At 36.8% G+C, this 17,641-nt stretch overlaps 1 protein-coding gene across 1 annotated transcript; it reads left to right on the top strand.

Annotated features, from left to right (window-relative positions):
* The first annotated feature begins 975 nt into the window (after positions 1-975).
* On the top strand, positions 976-17,148 carry LOC127944525 (carbohydrate sulfotransferase 11). The gene is made up of 3 exons (XM_052540523.1): positions 976-1,523; positions 11,401-11,483; positions 12,654-17,148. The coding sequence occupies exons 1-3, from the start codon at positions 1,430-1,432 to the stop codon at positions 13,497-13,499; spliced, it is 1,023 nt and encodes a 340-aa protein (XP_052396483.1). The 5' UTR covers positions 976-1,429; the 3' UTR covers positions 13,500-17,148.
* Positions 17,149-17,641: the final 493 nt, after the last annotated feature.

Raw genomic sequence — 17,641 nt, 5'->3', positions numbered from 1 at the left:
AGTACATAAAGTGTGTATGTTTAAATAAGCAAACCCACAAAGTATCATCAAACTTGGCCCATGAACTGGATTACTCAGTCCCACAGCGCTGACCATCCTGACTGGAAAGATACGGCCACATATCAAACATTTTTATGATTTGTAAATGTACGTCTTTTATTACTTGCTACTGTAATTATGGTTATTATAATATATTATATTTTGCATGTATATAAATAGTAAAACCCCATTTCTTCTGGGTCATTTTGACTCTGAATTAACATGAACCTGACCAGTTGTTTATGGACTTTGACTCTGACCTGAAGGTTTATCACTATCACTGACCTCCATTGTTTAAAACCTAATATAGGTAAACTGTAGCAACCTGAAACACTAGCATTTCTGCATTCACTATCTGTGTGCTCAAAAGTAAATTATATATGCATGCATGCTTGCTTGAGGTGGACAGAAGGTGTGGCTGGATGTCAGTGATAAAATCATAGAAACACTTCTATGCTGCCTGACAAGTTTTCAGTATCGTGAGCTGTGCTTAGGTTATGCAAGGTCAATTCACCAAACCTCAAAGAGAATTCAGACTCACCATATATAGACCTAGCTAGCTCTTGAAGTTTGAAGACCCCTGGATTAGAGAGGAAACAGTCAGTTAGAATGTTCCTGTATTTTCCACCAGATGTCACTAAACATACATTATTATGACAAAAATGTATATTTTGACACTTAATGTATAGCCTAGTAATTTAGAATTAGGCACGCTTATAAAAGTGTGTGTGATTTATCAGACGGAAAAGTCTGAAATCTTAAAAATAATGATATAGAAACAGGCTAATATAATAGCTATATCTTTAAAGATATTAAAGTAAATTATTCATGTGTATACTTTCATTCAGAAACGTCACAAAAACACTTTTTTTTACGAGTTTTACGTTCGCACGCTAGAGGGGTTCCAGTTGTTGCGTCACATCCAGGCCCCCCTGGGCACTCAGCTCGATGCTAGTGGGGCGTGACGTCATGCACGAAACTTTGATACAATGCCCTCCATATTTTCGGGCAAGTTGAGTTCAAACAGACAAGAGCAACATGTGACGTAGCGAAGGCATATAGATTGTCAATGGAATTTTTGCATAATTGACGCGACCCGCTCGGAAAGCGAAGGCTCGCTGAAACACAGCTGGACCTGTTCGGTTTTTTTTAGGTGAATGGTTCGTGTAACACCCAACTGTAGAGCGGTCTGTTCTCGGGTAGACACGCGGGCTGCTTTGGTAAAGCGTGTAACGGAATCTGTTTCCACCGAGTTGTTTTTGGGTTTCTTTTTAAAATGAGGAGCCCGTTGGACAGACGCTTTTAGGATTGTTCTTCGGTGACAAACAGCCCTTATCGGACCTCTGTCGCCGGGCGAGAGTCGGGCATCGTCCTTTGGAGGAGTATCAGAATGATAAAGCCCAAAGTGGGTCGGATGTTTCTGGCGACATGCGTCGGCTCGTTTTTCATTCTTATATTATACTTCCAGAACATCTCAAGATCAGGTGAGTCTTGATAATAAACTAGCGATGTCTGGTTCATTAAGGATTTGTTCTTTTAAATTGGATCCTTCGAAAGAATTGGGTCACAAAACCGGTGTGAACAGTTTGTTCGCAAACTGGTTCTCGAATGACTCCGACAAGCCTTTCCAGTCTGACATGTTCGATTCATATGATTAGATGTCAATAGTTTGACTCATTAAATCGTACAACAGTTTTGTCAACACATAGGCTAACAGATATGGTTTTCAGAATTTAATTTCAATATGCATATTTGTTTTTAACTGAGACATTATTTTTTATTGTTCAGGGTAAATGCTGAATGTGTTTATGTTCAAAACAACTTCTGCTGAGTTTTGGCTTCAGTCGACGGATGAACTGGACACATTAATTACAATTAAAATCTTAGTATAGCAAGTAATCACATGATTCATATGTTGTAGCGGTTTTTTTTTTTTTTTTTTTTGAGTATTGTACAATGATTTCTGCATTATTCAGTGGTAAACGTATTGGTGTACAGCTCTTCTTCTTTTTCATTCAGTAGAAAAAGGAAGTTAGATAAGTTTCATCAGCCAAATCTAGATTACAAATCAGACTTTTTGTAACAGACCATGACCACATACTATATTCGTTCTTGGATTGATGACATTCATCTTTTTAAACGTTAACTGTGGGCAATGATGATGCAAGTGCATTCTGACTTGTCCTCCCTGGTCCGGACATCCTAAATGTCTGGGATCAGTGCCATCAAGGAACAGCATTGTTATTTTGCTTTGGCCTGTTAAAGTTACTAAATGTCACTTTGCATTAAGTGGTCTGTTGGTTTAAAATCTTGGATGATATCGAAAATGTTGCTGGTTTGAACTCCAAACAGGTCGTTCTACTCTAAACTAAGCTTCTTTTTTTCTTTTTCTTTTTTTTTTTTTTTGCAGGCCCTACTGTTCACTTTCACAGTTATAAGTTAGTGACATTTGGAGTTGCATTTTCACCCTTTCTCCCATTTTTGTCTTCCAAATCCACCAGAATTACTGTTAAAACCCCTGTCAAAAGACTTAAAATGACTTCTTACTATGCGAGAACTATTAAGATGTACACAGTGTTTTCAGTGATATGATCACATTATGAGCTGAGACACATCAACGATTACACCTGGTCTTTACATGCACTTTAAATGCATTTCCTGTGGCCACATGTGTTCGGATTTCCTCTTATTTTTTTCCATCTTATTCTGGCATACTTGTGTGCAGAGCATGAATATGATTGAATGACCAAAGCTATTATGCTGTTTACATGCTAGCAGGAAATGGAAGTGAATGGAAAGGACACGGTAACTACAATTTCAATCGTAATCTTTGTGTGGCACAACATAGCTTAGTTGGAATCAATTGTTTTGGTTTGCTTTCTCAAAACACATCCCATAATGCTCACATGTTAGGTCTACACTACAAAAGGTTGACTGCTTTTTCGACTTCCTCTAGAAGTGGCGGAAAATGTTTTATTTTATAACCCATTTACACCTGTATTTAAACGTGTCCACTTGTGATCTCAATGAAAAGCATCTTAAAACCAGGTGTTGACAAGACCTTAAGCAATGACTGCCTTTTTTGATGTCAAAACTCAAGATGCTGTAAGATCATTTTAAATTCAGTTTGGACAGAAATTTCTTCCGGTGGTAATTGGGTGAAAAAAGGAAGTTAATCCCACACTGAAACTGGTTTAATAATGTAGATTTAAGCCAATATGTTTGACGTTCATTTTACATAAAATCAGTGTCATGTCAAGTGTTTAAAGTCAGTTTGATTTGCATATTTGACCTGTTTTTTGTTATTTTTTTTTGACGTCAAACTGACATCTTTTCAACATCAGTTGCTCACTGGGAAAGATTTAGCGCATTGTCTTCACTTCCAATTGACAAGCTTAAGTAAATAATGCTTAGATAACATAGACAAGCATGCCACAAAAAAGCAGTTCCTCTGACTTATTAAAAAGGACATCAGACTTTAGAGTGCACACATTTAGACTTTAGCCAGTTTAGAACAGCGAACAAAAAACGGCTGTTGAAACCCGCTGAAACAAAGCAGACAGAGAGAAAATCCGGAATGTTTGGAAAGCCCCCACTGGGACACTCTAGGGCATTCTGAAACCTTTTAAACCTTACCCTGATGCTTCAGAGAAGAACAGATCACCTTGAAGAAGGATAGTGTGAGATTTGAGAAGAAGGGGGAATTAAAGGTCAGTGGCTTTGACTTTCTCCAGAGTTTTGGGAAAGGCTTCATGTGACCATGTCAGATTTTTCAACCAGAGATTACTTAGGTTCATGACAGTTTATGGAGCTAAACCTCTGCTGTGACAGTAATTTATGAAAATCACCTGGAAATGATCAAAAACAGCATGGGGCAGTGAAGTACAGTATGTAACCACAAAAGATATGTAGATGGTGCTTAGTTTCCTGTGAATTATAGATAAGAGTCTTTGAACAAATAGAGATAATCTTGTAGTCATAGCTAATTTATATTCTTGTTATTTTGTGTTGTAAACAAAACTTCATTTTTTTCTCTTCGCCCAGGAGAGTTAGACTAGAGCCAAGTTCAGAGTATTTTGGTAAAAATGTTATTATACTGCCAAGATTGCAAAGCTGGTGTTGATGAAGAAAGTTGTTTTTTTTTTCTTCAATTAAATTAATGATCCACTTCCCCTTACTAGATTTGGCCCTATTGAACCATTCTTGCCCAGGCTTGTTAGTATGGAGTAAGGCAGCTTTATGGTCCATGCTGCTCAAGGATAGTTCAGAATCTGACCCTGGAAAATCTTTCTGCCTGGAGCAAATAGATTGTCTATGGCAAAATAACATTGTGTAATATTTCACTGTCTCTCCTTAACAGGTGTTTGTAGATCACACCTGCATTTTTGAAGGCGCTTCTTTTGGTGGACCTCTTTACCCTTCACTTGCTCCAAACCTGTTTGTTTCTTTCCTCTGTTGAACAAGAAATGAGATATTTTGAAGAATGTGGGTAGCCATTGACTTCCATAGTATTTTGTTTAGTATAGAAGTCAATGGCTACTGTCAGCTATTTGGTTACTAACATTCTTCAAAATATCTTCTTTGTGTTCAACAGAAGAAAGAAACTCATACAGGTTTGGAACAACTAGAGTGTGAGTAAATGATGACAGAATTTTCATTCCGTTAATCTCATTTTAATGTTGATGTATCAAGGTGAATCATTCAAAACTGGGAAGCTTTTATATAGGCTTGAATGTGCTTAAACTCATTCTAGGCTCACATTTTCATACTGTGCATTATTTGCTTAAAGCTTTTCTTGTTTGGCTCATGGACAGTTGTTTGCTGAGCCACACCCCTTCAATGGTCACATGGTCACACTTCACAGGAAGTTTGGCTATGCTCTATACCACTGTCCTCTTTGCTTCTAAAAAGTGGTTCCAATAAAAAGAGCTGATACAAGTGATCTTAAAAGTAGTGCTTTCTAGGTGTCTTGGCCTAATACTTGCAGCAGCTATCAGTAATTACTTTAAAATGGCTTTTGTATTTATGTAATTATACTTCACAGAACCACTCATGTGTCATGTGTGGTAACCGACCTCATGTGTTGGCCATTTATTCTGTTTAATTACTGAATATTGAATTTCCCCTTATTCTTCTGCTGATACGTCATCAAGAACAACATCAAGAAAACTTGTCCAGCCAAAAGGCAAATGGTGAGGTTCAACTCATGAATGTTTATGGCCAAACATATGGAGCTGCTTCCCTTTTTGTGCAGTAATTGACTTTGAGTCAGAACACAGGGGGTGGGGGTCATTTCTTTGACATTGGCTCCATCACACGCACTGTGGGCAATTTGAAACTGAGATGATGTCAACTTCATGTTCTCCTCTGATAAAGGCTGTGTCTGCTGTGTGCAGCAGTTTCATTGCTTATCTGACCACCATCACTTAACTGCTGTTTGTGTTTAAAGAGGCAGTGTTGCTGAATTTGCTGCAAGTCACACTTCTTTTTGCTTGTTTAGTTTGACACAGCCTGATTAATCTCAGTCAAGCATTTTACTCCGCTCCCTTACAGCTCGCTCTGGTAAAACTGCTTAAAATAAACTAAAGTAGTTATTCTTGATGTTGACTGTCACAATTGTTTATTGCAGCTATAAGATAGGTCAAGTAATCCAATTTAGTTGTCCAGCTAGTTGATTTATTATGTAGGGCTAGTTTCTTCATGGATATAAAAAACAAAACAAAAAAACATTTACACCACATGGCTGTAAAACATGACCTAATTCTTTACCATCAAGCAAACCTCAAATTATCATACATGGGCCTGTTCGAAAAGCTTATGAAGTCCATTAATCCAGAGGCCTAGAAGTGAAACTCTCTTTGATCTTTGAAAATTGAGTCACATTATGAAGTGATTGAAGGTCAAATTAGATTTTGGATTTGTACTTTCTCCAGTAATTGTTTCCTAAGTTGTTTACGCGTCTTTTAAACATTTTATGCTCTAGTTGGAGTAAACTGGAGTGATTGAGCCTTATCGATTTTAAAATAAGCCACAGGTTGGGACAGTCCAAGACTTTAGATTGAAAACCTACATTTAACAAACAATTTGAAGGGATAGTTCAACCAAAACTATTGTCTCTTACTGAACTTCATGTTGTTTCTAAACCTGTATGACTTTGTTTCTTCCACTATAACACAAAAAGAAGGATTGATTTTTTTATCTATGTTTGTTTTGGACCCATCTAGCTTATGGGCGAAAGGACGCTTTTAAAAAATAACTTTTGTGTTCTAAAGAAGAAAGTCATAAAGGTTTGCACTTATGTAAGGGTGAGTAAATGATGACAGAAGTTAGATTTTTTTTCATTGAACTGTCCCTTTAATGTTTGATCCTCTTTCCAAAGCATGGGTTTTGATGCTCTCTTAAACAGATAAACAAACAGCAGTTTAAAAACCACTTTCTGACAGTATCCTTCAGGCACATGTGTTTAGTATAGCGTCATCAGCCATTGCTGGTTTGTCTAAGCATTCCATTACCCATAAAATGACATAATTCTGGGAGTCGTTCTGCCCTACAGTGCCAAGTTTCCCAATAGACCTGTTTTATATTGTATGAGGAACTGCGCACAAGATGCTTTTGATTTAACATGCTGCCGGGGCATTGGTCTGGTCCCGCCAACCCTCCTGATCCTTCGCTCTTCCTTTCGGACAGCTGAGACTGGAGACAGATTTTAAGCCGTCAGAGATTTGGATCGAATAAACAAATCACGCAAGTGACATGAACAGACTGTTTGATTGCCAAACACTGGCCCTCCTTTGGATAGAAGGCAGATGTAGAACAGCTTGAGGGTCACAAGGTTGTTGTGTCTTCTCTTTTGTTTTCATAATTTGTTCACTCTTCAGGCCTGGGAAGGAGAAAAAGACTGCATCCTTTTAATAAATAAGGGGAAATTTCCAGCCTAAAATGGAATTTGGGGATTTGGGTTGAACAGTCACAGCTCTATGATAGAGTGACACCCTCACATTGAGGCTCTAAGGAGAAAGAGAGAAGCACAGTCTTTCATCAACTTTTCATACTATTTGCATCTCTTTCTCTCTTCTCAATTTCATCTATAGTTTTGAGAGTAAAGCTCGTGCTATGAATGGAATACTGTACAGTAAGACGCCCTGAGCCACTATGAGTGGACATAACTCTATCCAAATCTCTGATTAAGCACATTCCTCACTCGGTAATGGATTCTGCTTTATGGCATATTAAGGCACCCATTGGAGTTCTACTTCCTCTAGTGTACTTGGGGCAGAAAGGAAAATTATTGCTTTAGTTCGAAAACTGTTCCCTTCTTCCCTAAGAACGCTTTATGATAAGTAAGACTCATTTTTACAGAAACGGGTCTCTGTAGGTATTCATTAGAATTTCAAGCTAAGCATTTTAGTAATTTTGAAAACTTATTTGATCAAATCAGTAATTCTCAGTCAAGTTCATTCTTGTTTTAAAAATGTGTCTTTTATAGCTTAACCAATCATAACTGCCTCCATTTTGCAGCTCCCAGAATTATGGGATGCTTATACAGAATATCCACCATAACTGAACATTCAAGGTTTGACCACCATCATTAAAATACTTACACAAAAATGTAAAGCAGCACAACTCTTTTCAACACTGATAATAATAAGTAATGTTTATTGAGCTCCAAATCATCATAATATTAGGATTTCTGATGGATCATGTGACGCTGAAGACTGGGACAATGGCTGCTGAAAAGTCTGTATTGTCAGGAAAAATAAATAAATACATAAATATATAACATTTTTATTTAAATTGCAAAAATTTTTTTACAGTATTACTGTAATTACTGTCTTTTTGATCAAATAAATATAACCTTGGTGATCCTAATTTACTTCTTAAAAAAAAAAATATATATATATATATATATCTTTATTACGTCAATCTTTTTGAATGGTCATGTAAATATGGTTAGTGTTGAGCTCCAATATTGTACACAAAACACCAAGTACTTGTGCCCTACAAGGTACAAGGTACACTGATCAACTCTATAGCAAGATAGTAGAGAGAAAAACAAGGCAAAAAACTGAAATTACAGTAAGTCAGTTTTATTCTTTTCTGCGATACATTGTAATAATAATTTTCATCGTACTACTGAAAATTATTTTTGATGTAGTGTTTTCTTGGAAACATGAGTCAAACAGACACATGGCAGATGGTTTAATGCACATTTTACATGAATAATAACAGCTTGTGAAATGTTCTCATTTCAACATCAGACTGGTTTCACTTCTAATTCTGATGGGTTTCATGACACATACATAATGCTTCCTGACATCACCATGAGGCATGAGCACTTATGTTTCCACTGTTGTTTTAAACAGAGAAACATGACCCTCAAAGTCATTTGAATGTGTTTCCATGTACCACAGTCTAATTATATTTAGACTATAGGAGCGAGAACACCAGCTGTGAAGACTATTGAGAAGATAAATCAGTTGATTTCAGGAGTAAAGCAAAAACTCAAATTTTACCGCACAGAACATAAAAAACTCTCTCCGCACGAGGCCAAGCAGAATTCGATCAGTAAGCGTGCAGTTGCAGTGCCGCAGGAGGGCTTCCTGCCCAATACCTTGTGAACTTTTGATAAAAGCCTGCTGATTTGTGTATTCCCCTCTATAAACCTTCACAAAACAACATTATTGGCCACAAGCCTGTGTAGCATTCCAGCAAACAACGTTTGTTGTTGCCGCCTGGCCTTGGTTGATTTGTGGAACCTCACTCATATTGCATACTTACAAGATTTTAAAAAAGAGACCTCATTGTTGCCTACCTTTGGAAGCCATTTAGTGTTTTTTTTTTCCTACTTCGTAGCTTAGGATTGTTTGGAAAACTCATTTAGTCAAGTCAAGTATTGTTTAGCATTTCAAGCCAAATTAAGTATTTCTTTGGGGTGATACTATGTTATGTCTCGTCATCATTTAACTTCAATTTTGTATTTTTCTTCTAGCAATTCTCTATAGATTACTGTGTCACTTTGAAAAATAAAAATAAAGTCACAAGAGGAAGTTAGCTTGCAAGTCATTCTGTGGTTGTGAATCTAACAGCCTCTTGCACGTACTTTCAGACTTCCTTTATAAAATATTCTCATCTGTTGATTATATGAGTATAAAGTGAAAAGACATAATTTTGCGATGGCAGCTCTGATATGCTTGGAATAGACATCGAATTATGGCATTGTGTAACATTAAATAGTTCTATTGATGACTTTGCACACTACCATTCTACCATTGGTTACCTCACAACTACCATTATCTGTTGAGAGGTAACCAACTTCAGTGAGTCATAAGATTTTGGAGCAGATAGGAGCATTTTAAAATTTTACTTCAGATATTTCACATTTAAAGTATTTGAAATGTGTATGAACAGCACAACTCAAACCTTTATGCTAATATTTTTTTTATTCACTGAACAGGTCTAATGTATTGGCTGAAAGGCAGACATTGTTGAGGGGGCGTAAATCATCTGGCTAATTAAACAATCATGAATATTAATTACGTTTTGTGACTAGATGCTCCCAGAAGGTTACCAAGCAACATCTTCATGAACTAAGTGAACTAAGATTCTACTAGTTGTTTGGAGTACTCACCTTTTCACTCTCTGTTTGATTTTGAAAACTTAGTAAAGACTTGTGCAAAATCAGATCGCTCCCATTATAAACAAGACTATTGGTAAATTTTCAGCATTTCACTTGAAAATGTTGCACTGTCACTCTTTACTGTAATTGTAATACAAGTCAAAAAGCCCCCAAATAAAAAGGCACATTTAGACTTGATTTTCACTGTCGGCTTATTTGCAGTTTTGTATTAATTGAATTTTTCCATTTGTTCGGTTGAATGATGACTGTATATAAAGGCTGGGAAAGCCATCAGCGCCTGCTCGCATAGCACACATTTTGGTCTGTATATGTACTCAACCCCCTCCACTTTTCCTTCTTTCTGCCCCTTCCATGTTATATCATGTTCTTCTTTTCTTCCATTTTCCATCTGATCCTCATATAATCCATGTTTTTCTAGTACTGTATGTCTTCTGACAATTTCCACAAAAGGTTCAAATTGGTGTACCACTAATTCTTTTTAAGCTTTTTTAACATTAGATATTTTTGATAAATATACATTGTTAATCAGTCCCACGTGACCGTATTTTACCAAATTAAGTATAATTTGAACATTTAATTATCATATTTATTTTATGTTTATTGATAGAAAATTATAAAGGATAAGTTCCCCAAAAGTTTCAATGTTTTAAGTTTGTCTGGATAATGATGATCAGCATCTTTTGAGGGTTAAGTCTTTCATAGACCATTAACTGAAAAATGTCCTTTTTTTTATATTTAACTTTTAAAAAGTTATTAATAGAAAGTGCCTTTTCTCATTTTGCCATGAATGCTTACTCCTCCACTTTCTCAGTGTCCAGACTTGCTAGCTTATGCTCTCTGAGTATTTAAAGTATCCCTTTGACTTTGCTGGCACATGTGCAAAACCAATCACTTATGTTAGCAGCCAGGGCCCCAAAGCAGACTGAAGGAGTGTGTGTGTGCGCGTGAGTTTGTGTGTGTGAGTGGGTGGGAAGGGGAGTAAGGGGGGAAGTGGCTTGGACTGAAGAGAACAGACTGTTCCTATAGAGAATACAAATGTGAAGGAGGAATTTTATGGCCTATCAGCTATAGGAGCAGGAGTCAGAGAATGCAGTAACTGTTTGGTCCCAAAATGCTGAAAATGAACTGCTTTAATCTTTTACAGTTTAATAACATGACCATTCAGACAAAGTGCTTTGATATCTGCTCTCTCCACACAAGATCACACAAGTCCCTTAACCACAAAGAAGCTCTTTCTTCTGAGGAAAATTTGAGTGATGCTTGAACATACAAAACTTGCAGTCACAGTGCTGGGATGTTGTGAGTGGTTGTCAAGGCATTGCTATGTGGTGGCTAAGGAGTTCACAGTGGTTTTTAGCATATTGCTATGTGGTTTCTAGGTTCTAGTTTCTTTCTTGCCCACATCAAAAGACCCCACCTCAGAGTCATATTCTGGTCAATATAAGTTCCTTTAATATAAGCTAATGCACTCGTTATATTATTAAAAAGATATTTAGCATAGATAACTAGCCCCAATTTGATGTATCAGTAATTTTCAATAGCAGTGCAAGATATACACTGAAGATTTTTAAAACCTACAATGACCATATTTAATAGCAATATTTTCTGTTGCCTAAAAAGCAATTAAATGTTTTAACGGATGTCTGAATGTTTTGCTTTTGGAGCCATTATTTTAGTTTTTTGTTGCCATTTCTCATATTTTTGCATTTGTTGTGTGCTTGTAGCTTCTGAACAGTTTTCAGGCTGGAACAGTTCTTCAGTTAAATCGGGAAGAAGCCCTTTGCAGTCACTACAAGAAAATGAACAGGTATGTATTTCAGCAATGAAATCATTAAAGATGTTGTTGATTAACGGTTCTAAAATACGTTACGAAATGTTTAAATAAGACAACGTGTACTTGATGATACATTTGCAAGCAATTTTGAAGTATAAATTATATGGATTAACAGAGGACAGAGTGAATTCTTTGGGCCCCGGTGTTGAAGGGACAGATTTTAACAGCAGTGGAGGATGAATTACTAAAATAACAACCTCACATTCCTGTTGGGGCTCAATTCATTCACCCTCAACACCTTATTTTTACACAATCACCATCTTATTAAAACACATGCTAACCATCTGACAAAATGAAATTATATGCATCACTGCTATGCCAGGGTGTGCGCTGCACTAAATGGTGAAAATTCTTTATTTAATTCATATTAAAATGCTTTTGTTTGCTCACATTTTCCCAAATTTTTAAGACCGACTTTCTTCTACTGAAAAGAAGAAAATGCTGGCTGCTTTTTTAAAATAATTCAAGTAAAAGATAGTTGGGTCTGTCAAATTTCAAAATTGGCAAACATAATATAAGAAGATTAATCCATGTGACTTGTGCACCATATAAATTTTTTAAGCCATACCATAGCCTTTGAGATTTACAGACACTGTTCACTGTGTAGTGGAAGCAAACTGCCAGAATGTTCTGCTAAACGTCTGCTCTTATGTTATACTGACAAAAGTAAGTTGTACTGGTTTGGAATGACATGACGTAAATTATGGCAGACTTCATTTTTGGGTGAACTATCCCTTTAAAGTTCTCAGTGGAACGTTTAGATAAGATCCTTCTTGTTGGAACACTACCAGCTTATCAAATCCTATTATATTGCCATTATTAAACACATCTGTGAATCATCCCCCAGGCAAAAATGATACCCTCCTTTTACCGCTATGTGCCTCATTGTTTCACAAGAACTTCCCTCAAACAACAACTGTCATATCATATAAAATCACGCAAAAACTTGTAGTGGAACCTGTCGTGGTGCACTGATAAGAAATCTGGAAATTCAGTTTCAGAAGAAAATATTTTTAAAGCAATAGTTCACCCAAAAATTTTATTCCGTTCTGAACTCATGTGACTTTTTTTCTTTCGTGGAACACAAATGGTGACTTTTTTCCAATTCCATTTCCTCTTATACCATTCCCTTCTGTCATCCAGCTGGAACAGTCTGCAGTGCAGGCCACTCTGCAGGGTCGAAGGGAACTCCTGGAGGAAACCTGTCGCACCCACACCCACAAAAGACGCGTACTCAGCCCGGAGGACCTCCGCCACCTCATAGTGGATGATAAACACAAGTTACTGTATTGCTATGTCCCCAAAGTGGCATGTACAAACTGGAAACGTGTGTTGATGGTGCTAACAGGAGATGGGCACTATCGCGAACCACTTGCTATTCCAGCAAACGAGGCTCACATAGTGGGCAACCTGCGTTCACTCTCGGAGTACTCCACAGCCGAGATCAACCAGCGGCTACGCACATATCTGAAGTTTGTCTTTGTGCGTGAACCCTTCGAAAGACTTGTCTCTGCATATCGCAACAAGTTTACCCGTAGCTACAACACGGCATTCCATAAACGCTACGGGACCAAAATCATCCAGAGGCATCGTGCGGACCCCCAGGCTGAAGCACTGGAAAAAGGCAACGACGTCTCCTTTGAGGAGTTTGTGTATTATTTAGTGGACCCCCAGACTCAGAAAGAGGAACCGTTTAATGAGCACTGGGAAAGGGTTCATTCACTTTGCCACCCTTGCCTGATCCATTACGATGTGGTGGGCAAGTATGAGACTCTTGTGCAAGATTCACGTTACATCCTGAAGTTAGCAGGTGCTGAAGAAGAGGTCAAATTTCCCGCCATGTCCAAGAGCACCAGGACCACGGGTGACATGACTGCTAAGTTCTTCGACAACATCAGTCCATTTTACCAGAAGAAACTCTTCAACCTTTACAGAATGGACTTCTTGCTTTTTAACTACTCTGTGCCGGCTTACTTGAAGTTGAGATAAACAGTTCAGCGAGTTTCAACTGATCATAAAACTTGTACACATGGATGTGAATCTTGCGGGCAATGACTAAAATTTAGCTTGTGTCTGGATTTGAGTGAATCGCCTGAGGGAACCTGTAGAGGATGCACCTTGGATATGGCGTCTCCATTGGTCTTTTGAAGTGAAATTCAGCACTGTGAACAGATTAGTGCTGGGTGGGGTGTTGCATACCATCCCAAATGTTCACAAAATACTGTCTGTAATTCCTTTGGCAAATGTCGACTGAGCTCCAAGTATGTGCCTTTGTCCTTCTGAATGTTGATAAGTGAAGCAGGATTCTTCATCAACAGACAAATGCTATGAATGTTTCTTCACCATCCAAAATTATATTTATGGTATTGTTTACGTAGCATATTTATTGTGGATTTTGGTGTTGAACTGGAACCAGCAAAGCCTTGACATTAATCTCGAAGCGATTCCATGAAGCTGATCTCAAAGCCTCCTTTCTAACATTCCCTGGATATATGGGCCTTTCGCACTACTTTAGTTCCAGAACTAAATGTACAGTTCTAAAGTACTGGGACGATTTTGCGTAAACTATTTCCAAGTACCATTTAAAGGGTTGCATTCGCACTGATGGTGTGTACTAGGACGTGACGTAAGCTGGTCAACAGCGATGCCATTTATGCATGCCGTTCAACAATGAAAACAAAAAAGAACAACGTTAACAACAGGAGGATGGAATATGCTGAGATTGGAGCTGTGTTTTTGTTGTGTCTTGCAGGTTTCAAAATAATGGGAATGGAATGTCGACATATACATAAAGCAATTGAAAGAACGGAAAGGAGGACTAAGAATCTCCAATGACAACTGGCAGCGACAACATTTGCTACAAGTGCCTGCGCTTCAGCATCCATCCATCTATAGCTGTTCATCATACTCGCGAAATAAATTGACACAATGTTTACAGTATGTTTACACAGCATTTTAAATCATGGCGGGTGAGGGCGTTTTTGAACGTGTCTGGCCAACCAATGTATACTTACATCATGGATAGTACCAGTTGTACTGGTTAGACCCTGCTCTGGAGTAGGAGCTAATTTGATTTTCGAAAAGTAGGAGCTAATTTGATTCTCAAAAAAGGCAGTCCGGTACTAAAATCACACCTGATTCCGGCAGTGCGAAAATGCCCCAAAGTGGGTAGTTCCACAAGTAGTTCTGGTACTATGAAAAGGTTCCGGCGGTGCGAAAGTCCCTATAGTTCCAGACCTCAACCTTACACTCAACTCAACATGAAGGTAGTTTCCAAGTCTAAAGGTCAACTGGTTCAAGCAGATTGCTGGTAATATGTTGGAGGGAGTCAAAGGTGAGGGATGAATTTAGACTTCTCTTTCAGTCGCAAACTGGACAAGGCTGTCTACCTTGGGCAGTTTAGATGTTCTGGAAATAAATGGCGTTCTCATAAAGTCTCCACTTTATTTAGCATGCAACGGGCTGTGTAAACAGTGCATAGCTGTGGTTGGAGAAAGGTAGACCCTCATCAGTGCGGGTCTTGTTGAGCTATGGATGCAGGGTGAGGTGAAAACTACTCGCTTGCCATTGCAGGTCAAACATCAGCATGATTCTTGGAGGAAACACTCGTTTTATTAATTTGTAATAAGGGTTGAAGTGCAATACAATTTTTAGAAAGGTACCAGTATGTGTTTGAGTTAGTAGAGGATTATCTTTCCCTTAGAACTCTTAAAGTGAGAGAAAATCAATCTCTGGCAGTAGAGTTTTACATCTTATTAGTTTTCGCGACTATGTGAAATGTTCTTTTAGTTCATTAGCATTTGGTTGAAATGACCCTTGATAATTTAGGTATGTCGTCTTGTCTGCAAAAAAGCCGGTAACACTTTATAATAACTGCACACTATTAATCATTAATTAAGCATTAGTAAACAGATAATTCATAATTTATAAACATTAATAGACAGTAATAATCAGTTTATAAATACAGATATAAATGCTTTATTCTTGATTTAAAAGCATATCTATAATCTGTAATTTCATACTTTATTCATGATCAATTTATCATTTCTCAATGAAGTATAGCATTATTTACAAACCAGTTATTTAGGAGTTGCCAGTGATTCATAAAATCACAAGAAATTTAGTAAATTCAGGTAGTTATAAAGCATTTAGTAGTGGTCAGTTAACTATTTACGTGAGCTCATCTAAAGTGAGGACTATGCCTTGTAAAGCATTTATAAAGGATATTTAAAGGCTCCGTTATCTTCTAAACAAAAAACAGAAACAAACACAACACAGTGATACAGAACATTGAAATATTAACAGCCTTTAAATCTCAGTTGTAAAAGCTTTACAAGGCATAAATAGTCCTCACTTTAGATGAGTTCTCAAAAATAGTTAACTAACAACTACATGAATTAAACCTGAATTACAGTAGAAATACATGTTAATAAACCATTTATTAACACTATAAGTAGCTATTACTAAATGTCTGAATAAAAAAATGTATGAATGCACATTTAAATAGTTTATTAATAATTTAATTACAATTTCTAAGTGATCTTATGAACCACTGACAACTCCTTACTAACTGGTGTGTAAATAATGCTATACTTAATTTAGAAATGATAAATTGATCATTAATAAAGTATGAAAAAACAATTATTAAATACATTATAGATATGCTTTTAAATCGGGATTTATATCTGTATTTATAAACTGCTTATAAATGTCTATTAATGCTTTATAAATGATGAATTAACTGTTTCCTAATGCTTAACTAATGGTTGAAATCATGATGAAATCTTTAGAGAAAGGGATAGAATGAGTCATCTGACTAATATCTGGCGGACAGGTAGACATGTCCTGGTGCACAATGGGTACCTTGTGTGCCACACTGCATAACGAACCTTCCAAAATTGCTCCTGGAAATGTTTTGTTGGAAAATATTTTCTGTCTTGATAGTTAGGCTGTATTTCAGTGTTGAGCTGGAATCTTTCAGGTTTTTGTAAGGACAAAGAGAATCATCTATATGTCTTGGTTTAAAATGCATTTAAATGAGCGATATATATAATCATTTGAAGAGGAACGTCATGTCTTGATTTGAAAGTTACAGGAGTGCCAGTGCTTTTGTCCTATTATAATGTCATTATTCTGATGTAAAGTTATGAATGTTGTTTGAATGGGTTGATTCATATGAGAGATGTGAGTGTGGGAATGCCTGACTGTATGAGCTGAGCTTTTGAGAGTGTGGCAACCGCGAGTGCCATTTGTGATGTAACTAACAGTTTGCACCTGTTTTGAAAGCTTGTGTGCATACATGTGCTGCAAAACTGTGAATGCCAATGTGCACTAGACAATATGGAATCTTGCTTTGAAGGGTAAATTATCTTGTTTTCCATGTTTTTGTTTTGTTTGTTTTTTCCAGGGAATACATCTACCAACAGTGATTTCGTGTGCTTTCATTTTTTGTTACATAACATTTTATAAAACAAACTGCCTGTGGTACGACAGTTAACTCAAATATGTAATTATTATTATTTTTAATGTTTTAGGGACCACAACACTTAAACTGTAGAAAAATCATGAAAGAAGGTTAATTCTAATTCAGAGTAAAGATATTACAAATGTGTTGAATAAAATTGCCACATTAACAATATCATTGTCATCAATTCATTCAAGTGAACAACCAATTACATTCATTATATAAATTAAATTTAAATGAATGCATTTAGCAGATGCTTTTATACAAAGCGACTTACATTGCATTCAGGCTATCAATTTTTACCTATCATGTGTTCCCGGGGAATCGAACCCCCAACCTTACGCTTGATCAAGCACTGCTCTACCAATTGAGCTACAGGAACACTATATAAATATAAGATTTTGTCTTTTTTCAAAGTGTAGTATTTTGAGAAAAAATATTTCAGGTGCAAAAAATTACAAACGGAGAGGTACGTTACACCCCCTCTGTATATGAGATATAGTATCCTGTAAAAATATCTAGCAGCAATTATGATTTTGTATGTAGTTACTATAACAGCAAAGGAATGACCTTTAAAATTTTGAGACTTTCGATCCTAAATCAGACACTCAAAAACAAGATTTGACTAAAACAAACATCCCAGAATCCTTCAAGGTTTTAAATCTTG

This window comes from Carassius gibelio, chromosome A23 (assembly GCF_023724105.1).
Source record: "Carassius gibelio isolate Cgi1373 ecotype wild population from Czech Republic chromosome A23, carGib1.2-hapl.c, whole genome shotgun sequence".
NCBI classification, from domain to species: Eukaryota; Metazoa; Chordata; class Actinopteri; order Cypriniformes; family Cyprinidae; genus Carassius; species Carassius gibelio.
The sequence above is the reverse complement of the archived record's forward strand: the minus strand, read 5'-3'. Positions and strand labels throughout refer to the sequence as shown.

What these genes read in the sequence shown, in the direction of transcription:
- LOC127944525 (XM_052540523.1), top strand. Translation starts at nt 1,430, where the DNA reads ATGATAAAGCCCAAAGTGGGTCGGATGTTTCTGGCGACATGCGTCGGC. An exon ending in CCAGAACATCTCAAGATCAG is followed by an intron (nt 1,524 to 11,400) that starts GTGAGTCTTGAT and finishes GTGTGCTTGTAG; the next exon opens with CTTCTGAACAGTTTTCAGGC. An exon ending in CACTACAAGAAAATGAACAG is followed by an intron (nt 11,484 to 12,653) that starts GTATGTATTTCA and finishes TCTGTCATCCAG; the next exon opens with CTGGAACAGTCTGCAGTGCA.